The following is a 10,024-nucleotide window of genomic DNA, read 5'->3' as shown; positions in this document are numbered from 1 at the left end:
TGGGGAGTACAGGCCCTGTGTGACCTGGTCCTCAAGCCTTTTGGGTATGTGGGCCTTTATACTATAGCCAGACAAATAAGTGAACAGCGCATAATCTGTCAGAAAGCTAATAAGAAAGTTTTAAGAAAGCAAGTGCCAGAGGGGAGGGAGCCTGGCCTCAGACCATTCCAGAGCATTCAGGTTGATTATACTGAAATGCCCCTGTAGGTCAATTAAAGTGTGTTCTGGTTATTGTGGATCACCTGACAGGGTGGGTAGAAGCACACCCTCTTGCTTCAGCTACAGCATCAGGGACTTCAGAAATTACCCTTGAACAAATCATTCCCTGATATAGGTTAGTAGAAAACATAGATTCAGACAATGGTAGTCACTTTACATCTAGAGTGCTGCAAAATATTATGCAGGGCCTAGGTGTCACATGGAACTCCCATACACCCTGGCACCCACCATCCTCAGGGAAAGTGGAAAGAATGAACCAAACCTTAAAAAAAATCTCTCGAAGTTGGTCTTAGAAACCAAATTACCATAGGTTAAATGTTTACCTACAGCTCTGTTAAGGATCTGAACTGCCCCTAGGAGGGAACTGGGAATTTCTCCCTATGAAATGCTTTTTGGTCTGCCCTTCCCTGGGAAGCCTGGAGAACTCCCCTCCTTTGAGTCGAAGGCTCTCCTTCTTCAAAATTATATACTGGCCTTGTCTTCTACATTGTCATCCCTCAGACATCAGGGTTTGCTGGCTCAGACTCTGCCTCTTGAATTTGCAGTCCACCAACACCAACCTGGCAGCTGGGTCCTAATCAAGTTGTGAAAAGAGTCCAAACTCCAACCGACTTGGGAAGGACCTTATCAAGTCTTGCTGACAACTGACACAGCAGTCCGAATGGCAAAAAAAGGCTGGACTCATTATACTCGAGTAGAGGGACCAGTACCTGAACCAGACGATAAGTAAGTACCCAACAACTTTGTCTAAGTCTTAAAAAATAATTTCAGCCCCAAATCCCCTTAAAGACCACACTGAAAAAACAATAACTGGGGGTGGGGGGTGGGGGGGTGAGCTGTGTATTGTCCTAGTCAACAATGGCCCCCATCCTATTAGAATACCAAAGGAGAAAGTCAAACCTTAAGTTACAGGTGAAAACAATCTTACTAGCCATGATGTTTCAAACTCAAAAAGCAACTAGCCCCATCAAATTAGTTAAATATGTGACTGAAGGTGTGGAGTCCCAGACGGTGCAGTTTGACGCCTGCCAAGTAATAGACTGTGGGAATTTAGAGCACCAGCGATGGCTGAGTGGGGAAAATAAATCCCTATGCCCAGAGCCAGTGGTGAATGGTTACAGTCGAGCCCCTCCTGCCCCTCCTGGGATGATGTATGGTGGACTACCCAGTATAAGGGATGGACCGCGAATATGGGATGGATCTCACCAAGTTCAAGGCCATAAAAGGGTAAGATAACCTTTTATAAAGGTAATACCCCACCAGACTGCAAAAGTCTTCAGTGCAATCCAGTAGTAATAACTATTAAGAAAGCAGACAAATTAGAAACTGGGAGCAGCAGCAGGGACCAAGTGGTGAATAGAGTCTATGGAACAGGAGCAGACGTTACAGGTAAAGCTCCTCTGGGGAGGCTCTGTATCCGAGTCCTTCCTCCCCCTGTAGATAAGACATCGACAATGCCCTCTCCAGCTAACCCTTCAGAAATACCACAGGAGAACCCACCAAAGGCCAGTCCCCCAATTCAGAATGATCCCAAAGCAGTTAGGATACTTAAGGCAGAAGATTTAAAGCAAACCATAGAAATAGAGACAGGATATAGGGACACAAATGCCTGGGTAGAATGGGTCAAATACACAGTCTAGAGTGTAAACAAAAGCAACTGTTACACTTGTGCAACAGGCCGCCCCACAGCTCATATTGTACCCTTTCCGCTCGGTATGGAAAAGCATGAAAGGGAGTTTAAGTGCATGATACTCCTCTTTCAAAATGCTACTCCTGGTGAAAATTGTAGTATGCTGTCCTCTCTCTTCCCACCGGTCAAAAACGGAAACCTCAAGGCCATACCTGCCTCGCGTCTGGGCCCAGGGAATCACTCTGCTTGTATCTCTAGACAGGGGGAAGGATTCCAGGACCTTGGAACTACGGCCTCGTGTACACAAGTGTGGAACGTGAGCAGTGATCGTGCTGACAATTTCTCCCATTTGGTCAGACCTCGAGCAGACCTGTGGTGGTGCTGTGGAAAGGGTGTTCTCCGACCAATACTGCCTGAGAGGTGGGGCGGGACCTGTGCTCTGGTCCAATTGGCTCTCCCATTCACCTTGGTATTTGAAAAAGAAGCGAGAATATCATCCCAGGGAGGGAGAGAGAAAAGAAGTTTACTTGGTTCTTTTGATGACTGGATCTATTTAGGCAATATAGGAGTTCCCCGAGGAGTCCCAGATGAGTTTAAGGCTAAAAATCAGATAGCAGCTGGATTTAAGTCATTCTTGTTCTGGTGGGTCACCATAAATAAAAATGTAGCCTGGATTAAGTATATCTATTATAATCAACAGAGATTTATTAATTACACCAGGAATGCAGTTCAGAGAATTGCAGGACAATTAGACGCTACTCGCAGAATGGCATGGGAAAACAGAATGGCCTTAGCTATGATGCTAGCTGAGAAAGGGGGGTCTGTGTTATGATTGGAGGTAGTTGCTGTACATCATGCCCAATAACACTGCCCCTGATGGAACTATCACTGAAGCTGTACAAGGCCTAACTGCCCTATCTGAGGAATTAGCAGAGAATTCTGGCATCAGCAATTCACTCACAGGATGGCTTGAAAACTGGTTTGGAAAATGGAAGGGGTTGCACTGTCCATCTTTTTTTTTTTTTTTTTTTAAAGATTTTATTTATTTATTTAATTTCCCCCCCTCCCCTGGTTGTCTGTTCTTGGTGTCTATTTGCTGCGTCTTGTTTCTTTGTCCCCTTCTGTTGTCGTCAGCGGCACGGGAAGTGTGGGCGGCGCCATTCCTGGGCAGGCTGCGCTTTCTTTTCACGCTGGGCGGCTTTCCTCACGGGCGCACTCCTTGCGCGTGGGGCTCCCCCACGCGGGGGACACCCTTGCGTGGCACGGCACTCCTTGCGCGCATCAGCACTGCGCATGGCCAGCTCCACACGGGTCAAGGAGGCCCGGGGTTTGAACCGCGGACCTCCCATATGGTAGACGGACGCCCTAACCACTGGGCCAAAGTCCGTTTCCCGCACTGTCCATCTTAACTTCCCTCATTATCTCAGCTGGGGTGCTTAGCACAGTCGGATGCTGTATCATTCCATGTGCCCGAGGGCTAGTTCAAAGACTCATTGAAACTGCCCTAACCAAACAAATGCCCATACAGTGTAGGCAAAACAATCTGTACTCCCTTAAAGAAGGAGATCCTTATGATGACGAGTGTGAGATAGTACTTAGAAAATTTGAAGAATGGAAATGTAAAAACTAAAAAGAATTTAAAAGAGGGGCAATTATAAGAACGAAGATTAGTTTAGGTTTCACATAAAGGAAGAAAATATTGATTAATGTAATCTGGCAGCCTACTGCCTCAGTCTCCCACTCCCGGGTTAAGCAGGAACAAAGGAAACCAGCTTAAGCCAGTCCTATAGGCAGTAAAAAAGATGCCCAAGAAAGAGCTAAGTCAATACCAATTCAGCTCTAAATTCCATTCCTTATTTGGCAAAGGGGAGCAGGTAAAAACTGAAATGGTTGGAATGTGATGGGGGAAGTGATTAATCACAAGCTTTTGCACAGGTAAGTTAAATCTTCTTGGACAGGCTGTAACCTCTTAAGTATCCAATCTGTGGAGAAACAAGAAGGGCTTGCGTGCTAGGCTTAGGGGTATAAATTGTGTAATTTTTCTTCGTTTGGCACACCAGCCACGTTTTCTGGTTGTGCGCCCCTTCTTGCAAGATTGAGAATAAATTCTCTTCTTCTCCACAATCAGGTGAGCCTTATTTTCTTCCAGAAAAAGATTTCTTTCTAACAGACCGACGTCATGGGGCACCTGAACTTGGCAGAGTTCAGGACAGTCGGGGCCCCTCTGCGGGGATGCCATTCTCGGCTGTCAGCTACCTGGAGGGCACGGAGGGCGAGGTAAAGCTCTGTGTTGTGATGCTTCATTTTTTTTTTTTTTAAGATTTATTTTATTTACTTATCGCCACCCCCTTGTTTTGCACTCGCTGTCTGCTTTCTGTGTCCATTTGCTGTGTGCTGTGTCTGCTCATCTTCTGTTTAGGTGGCACCGGGAACCGAACCTGGGACCTCCCACGTGGTAGGCAGAGCCCAATTGCTTGAGCCACACCCACTTCCCCATGGTTATTCTTAATCATAAAATAAGACTGGTTTCCTTAGATTTGGTCTGATTATTTACATAGCTGCAGCAAGAATGGTGATTTACCATGTAGGCTTTTTAAAGTTTGCTTTGCTGGTAGTTTTCATAAGGAAACTGGGATTTTTTTTAGGAGGTACCAGAGATTGAACCCGGGACCTCTTACATGGGATGCAAGTGCTCAACCACTGAGCCACACCCACTCCTTTTTCAAGATTTATTATTTTATTTATTTCTCCCCCTCCCCACCCCAGTTGTCTGCTCTCTGTGTCCATTCACTGGGTGTTCTTCTATGTCTGCATTCTTGTCAGTGGCACTGCAGAAGTGTGTCATCTCGCTGCATCGGCTCTCTGTGTGTGCAGCGCCACTCCTGGGCAGGCTGTGCTTTTCTCAGGTGGGGCGGCTCTCCTTATGGGGCGCACTCCTTGTGCATGGGGCTCCCCTATACAGGGGACTCCCCTGCGTGGCAGGGCACTCCTTGTGCCCGCATCAGCACTGCGCATGGGCCAGGTCCAAATAGGTCAGGAGGCCCTGGGTTCGAACCCTGGACCTCCCATGTGGTAGGCGGATGCTCTACCAGTTGAGCCAAATCTGCTTCCCCGGAATGGTTTTTTGAAAGCCTCGCCCTCACCCGCCTGCTTCTTGGCCCTCGGCCGCTCGGACCCTGCGGCGGCGCCTCGGGGGTCACGAGGGTCAGGGCGAGGTGGGGCTCTGTCGTGGTTGTGCCCCCCAGATCCTTGCCCCGGCTGGGAAGCCAGAAGCCCTTCTCCAGCCTTCCTCCCAGCCTCGCGGGCAGCGGGGAGAAGGGGAGGTTTGCGGCGGGGGCCCTTGTCCACGACCAGGCCTGGGGGCTGAGAGAGGAGGCGACGAGACTCGACCGGAGCTTCCGGCCTCGCGGCTTCTGCCCCAGGAGCTGAGCAGGCTCCCTGTGGGCTCCATGGCCACACGGATGCTGGGGCCCGGGGACTGCCCTGGGGGACAGACCCTGTTGATAAGCACCCCCCCACACTGGATCCCCGGGCAGGGAGAGCTTCGCCAGGAGGCGTGCGCCAGCTGGAGCACCCACGGCCCCCACGGCGCCCTGAGGCCTTCAGGCGCCAAAGCCGAGGAACGCTGCGTGGGGGTTCCCGCAGGGCCGGGCAGGACGCTCCAGCTGCTACAAAGCTGACCTCCTCGTTCGTGCAGCGGTCGTCAGCGCGTCTTCCTTCCCTGCCTCGATGTCCCCGCTTCCTCACTGGTACCTCCAGGCACCACCCTCCACATAAGCTGCCCACACCCAAGTCTCCCCCCAGGGCTGCCCGGGGGGCCAGTGCGCTGGGGGCTGCAGATGAATGACTGGTTTGTCCGATTTCAGCTGTAGCAGTTCGCTATTATTGATGAATTCCAAAAATAGATATTGGATTATGCTTGTAATCTGGTCTGTACCTGGGCATGACTGAGTTATAATTAGGGCATTGAGTCCCCACCCCTGGGTGGGTGGGGACACACAGATAAAAGGCAGGGCGAAGGACAGAGTTGGGGGCTTTTAATGTTGGAGTTTTGATGTTGGAGTTTGATGCTGAAGCCTTAAGCTAGAGCCCCAGGAAGTAAGCTCACAGAGGAAAGAGAAGCCAGCCCCAGGAAGAAGGAACCCAGAGAAAAGCAAGTCCCAGGAACGTAGGAACCCAGGAAGCCTGAGCCCTCGCAGCCATCGGCAGCCATCTTGCTCCAAATAGACTTTGGTGAGGGAAGTAACTTCTGCTTTCTGGCCTGGTATCTGTAAGCTCCTACCCCAAATAAATACCCTTTATAAAAACCAACCCATTTCTTTATAAAAGCCAACCCATTTCTGGTATTTTGCATCAGTGCCCCTTTGGCATCCCCTAGCCCTCTGCAGCCCCTGCGGCTGTACCTGCCTCCCCTAGTTTGCCTTTCTCACTGAACCGCCCAGAGCGGGCTCTGCGCTTTGCACCCCGAGCCCTGCAGGGGGGCGAGCCCAGACCAGGCGTGCGGGGCAGGGCTGCGGGGCCAGGGCGCGGGCGAGCGGGGAGGTGTGGAGCGGCCGCCGCTGCAGGAACGCTCTTCCAGACGTCACCTCGAGCATGCACACGTTTATTGTCACAGCGGGCGGTTGTCACAGCGGGCGGTCCTGGCCCAGGAGCCCCGAGTCCCCGGGGTCCCCGGCACCTGCGCCCACCACCCTTCTGGGTCCTGGGGACTCAGACCAGCTGCAGGAGGGAAGGCGCCCCGAGCAGAGCGAGGAGCAGGGGGCAGGGGTGCGCCCGGGGCCGGCCGCTCCTGAGCATGAGCCTCTGGATCCAGTTGAAGTGCACGCTGACGTTGGTGTAGACGCCGGGCCGGTTGGGCCGGCCGCAGCCCACGCCCCAGCTCACCACGCCTATCTGATACCACAGCCCGTCCACGTCACACACCAAGGGTCCGCCCGAGTCACCCTGGGGGGCAGCGGCCAGCAGAGGGTGGGGGGTCAGGCCCGGGGAGAGCAGAAGGGGCCGTGAAGCCCGGAAAACAGGGGGCGCTTCCCAGCTCCCACCCCCGGCAGCACCCGTGCCTCAGTTTCTTCATCTGCAAAGTGAGGCAAGACTCCCTCCCCGGCATGGGGTGTGACAATCAAGTGAGATGCCCTCACGGAAAAGGGAGGCGAGGGGCGCAGGCTGTGGGTGCTTTCCGTGAAGAGTCTCCCGGGGGGCGCGGGCAGGGGTGGGGGCTGCTGAGGCCTGGGTTGGGAGGCTGAGCCGCCAACGGGGGGGGGGGGGGGGGGCGGGGCACTCACGGTGCAGGCGTCCTTGCCCCCTTGGGGAACCCCGGCGCAGACCATGTCGCCCCAGATGGTGCGGTGGAAGCTGGACCTCTGGTACATGGAGCTGCACATGGAGCTGTTGATGATGGAGACCTGCACCTCCTGCAGGTTGGGGAGGGGGTCCGTTTCACCTGGGGGTGGGAGAGGAAGGCACCTGAGCGCCGGGGCGGCCCCTGCGGAGGCGGCGGCCGGGCTGCGGGGGCTCCTGGGGCAGCCGGGCAGCCGGCACATCGGGGGAACTGGGCATCCCCCCAGGAGGACCAAGCGGGACTTCTCTCGCTCGGAAATAGAGAGCAGGGCCCTCGCCCGAGCCGGCGGGCAGACCCCGAGGCCAGGCACACCTGGGGGGCGCAGGTGGCCGAGGTGGTCACGGGGTTACTGCGTCCAGCTGCGGGATCCAGGGCCACCGGGCCGGCCACTGGGTCTCCCTCCTCACCAGCATCTGGATGCTTCTGGGGTCAGAGCCCAGAGTTCCACATGGCCCCGTTAGGGTGCCTCCCCTGGGGCCTATGTCCAGCTAAGGGGACCAGGGGTGGGGCAGAAGTAACCTAGGCACAACACACGCTGGGACGCTCCCACAAATTGGGAACCACAATAAATTAGACAGACGCTAGAACTATCCAATCAAAGCACAACCTGCAGCGTCAACTGCGGGCTTGACTTGATGATGCGCTAGAACGGGCTCCTCAGCTGGGAGCACCACCTCAAGGCAAGGCGTGAACCACGTGGGACACGGCGCCCTCAGCCCCTCGTACGTGCCCGCGGGGCTTCCCTGGGTGACGGGAACTAGTATCACCCCGTTCACAGATGAGCCACCGAGGCGCAGGGAGGTGAACTGGCTTGCCCGGGTCCCACTAGCACGTGGCACAGCCGAGGTCCCCATCAGGCCAGGGCGCTGGAAGGCAGCTCCCAGCTCTCGTGAGCTGAGGCCGGGCTCGGACAGCCGCGACATCAGTCCTGGACCGAGCAGAGGGGACAGCAGAGCCCGGCTGGCAGGCCCCACGCCCGCACCAACCGACCCTCTGCAGCAGGGGCCTTTGGCCCCTTGCCCCTTGCTAGGGGAAGGGGAAGGACCCCAACTCCAGAGGGAGGCAGGTTTTTCACTGAGTGCCCCCCAATTCCAGGCATGGGACCTTGGGGACATCCCTTACCTTCCTGGGTTAATCACACCTAGCATCACCTCTATGCACTAGCCCTAGGGCCTGGACAATTTCCATACCTCTCTAAGTCTCAGTTTCATCATCTGTAAAATGAGTATAACATGTCCCCGACCCGACCTCACTGGAAGGAAGGCCCCAGGAGGAGCAGAGGCTCGGCTCTGCCCTGTCCCGGGTCCTCTGGCCTTGGCACAGGGTGGGCACGCGACACACCCAGGACCCCTCACCCCTGCTATCACCGACAAGAAGGAATTTGAAGGAACAGGCCAGGCTGGGGGAGCAGTGTGGGGAGCGCCCCTGGGGAGGTGGGGCCCTGCCATCCCAGGGGATTCGTGGGGACAGGTGAGCAGGTGTCAGTGCACTGGCGGCGCTGGGGCCAGCCCGAGAGCCCCGTAAGGATTTCACTGGGGAGCCTGGAGGGGAGGAGGATGGCGGATGGCGCGGACATCGGGAAGAGAGGAGTGCTCAGGGACCCCAATGGGGGGGATCAGGGACCCCGACGGTGGGGGGAGGCTCAGGGACCCCGATGGGGGGGATCAGGGACCCCAATGAGGGGGAGCTAGGGGACCCCGGGGCGGGGCTCAGGGGACCCCAGGGCGGGGCTCAGGGACTCCGACGGGGGGGGGGGAGGCTCAGGGTCCCTGACAGGGAAGGGGTTCAGGGACCTCAACGGGGGGCTCAAGGACCCAGAGGGCGGGGGGAGGCTCAGGGACCCTGATGGGGGGCTCGGGGACCCCGACGGGTGGGAGCTCAGGGACCCTGACGGGGGCGAGCCTCAGAGACCCTGACGGGAGGGGTCTCTATTTGTCCGACAGCCCACGGGGGGACAGCTGTGGCTGCCGCAGCTGGGAACAAACAGGCAGGGACAATGTCCCAGCCCCTCCCGTCCCCAGTCCCCAGCCTCACTCTGATCCTCGTCGGTGTACCCCCAGCCGGTCACCCAGCAGTCGCTCCTGTTCTGGAACTCGGCGGTGGAGTCCAGAAGGCAGATGGGGTGGATGTGGCTCTTGTAGGAGACGGAGTTAGCCAGCTTGACCAGGGCGATGTCGTGGGGTGACGCCCCCATATACTTGGGGTTCAGAAGGATGTTCTTCACCTGGTAGCGGTTGTAGTAGGCCTGCAGGTTCCACAGGGACGGGGCGGCACTCAGCTCGCCAAACTGGACTGTCCAGTGCTCAGGGTCGATGGACCTGCAGAGCAGGAGAGAGGGGCCCCCGGGGGTCTGGGCTGGAGGGCGCACCGGGGCACACCTGCCGCTCAGCTAAGCCTCCCACGCCCCAGCACGCCTCCCCTGCCAGGTGGACAGGGTGAGGTGAAGGGTGACGGCGCCATCGGGGAAAAGAAAGGAAAGGACAATATACTCCAAGTATGGGGAACGTTCTGGAAGAAACTGAACAAGGTCCCCTCGGAGCATCCCAGCTCCTGCGGGCGTAGGCGGCAGCCAGGCCTGGGGCCCAGGATAGCACTTGTCTGCTTCTGTGGGCACCCACCGGCAGCCCCGGGCGACATCGGCGCCACCCCACGGGGGGAGGGGAAGCCGCCCCCAGACTCACCTATCGAAGCAGTGCGCGGCCGTGAGCACCCAGCGGCGGCTGAGCAGGCTGGCTCCGCACACGTGGCCGCCGAGCATGCGCAGGCTGCCCTGCCACGGCCAGCGCCCGAGGAGCGCGTCCTGTCCTCCTACCACGCGCGTCGGGGATAGTGATTGG

At 56.4% G+C, this 10,024-nt stretch overlaps 1 protein-coding gene across 1 annotated transcript; it reads right to left on the bottom strand.

The window, feature by feature from the left end:
- Positions 1 to 6,436: 6,436 nt before the first annotated feature.
- LOC101443491 (testisin-like) lies at positions 6,437 to 10,024 on the bottom strand. Its single transcript, XM_058286596.2, has 4 exons — positions 9,869 to 10,024; positions 9,222 to 9,505; positions 7,132 to 7,289; positions 6,437 to 6,793 (listed from the first exon to the last, which is right to left on the bottom strand). Exons 1-4 carry the CDS (start codon positions 9,943 to 9,945, stop codon positions 6,560 to 6,562), a joined length of 753 nt encoding a protein of 250 aa, XP_058142579.2. The 5' UTR covers positions 9,946 to 10,024; the 3' UTR covers positions 6,437 to 6,559.

This window comes from Dasypus novemcinctus, chromosome 23 (genome assembly GCF_030445035.2).
Source record: "Dasypus novemcinctus isolate mDasNov1 chromosome 23, mDasNov1.1.hap2, whole genome shotgun sequence".
NCBI classification, from domain to species: domain Eukaryota; kingdom Metazoa; phylum Chordata; class Mammalia; order Cingulata; family Dasypodidae; genus Dasypus; species Dasypus novemcinctus.
Note: the sequence above shows the minus strand (reverse complement) of the source record. Positions and strands in the feature narration are given on the sequence as shown.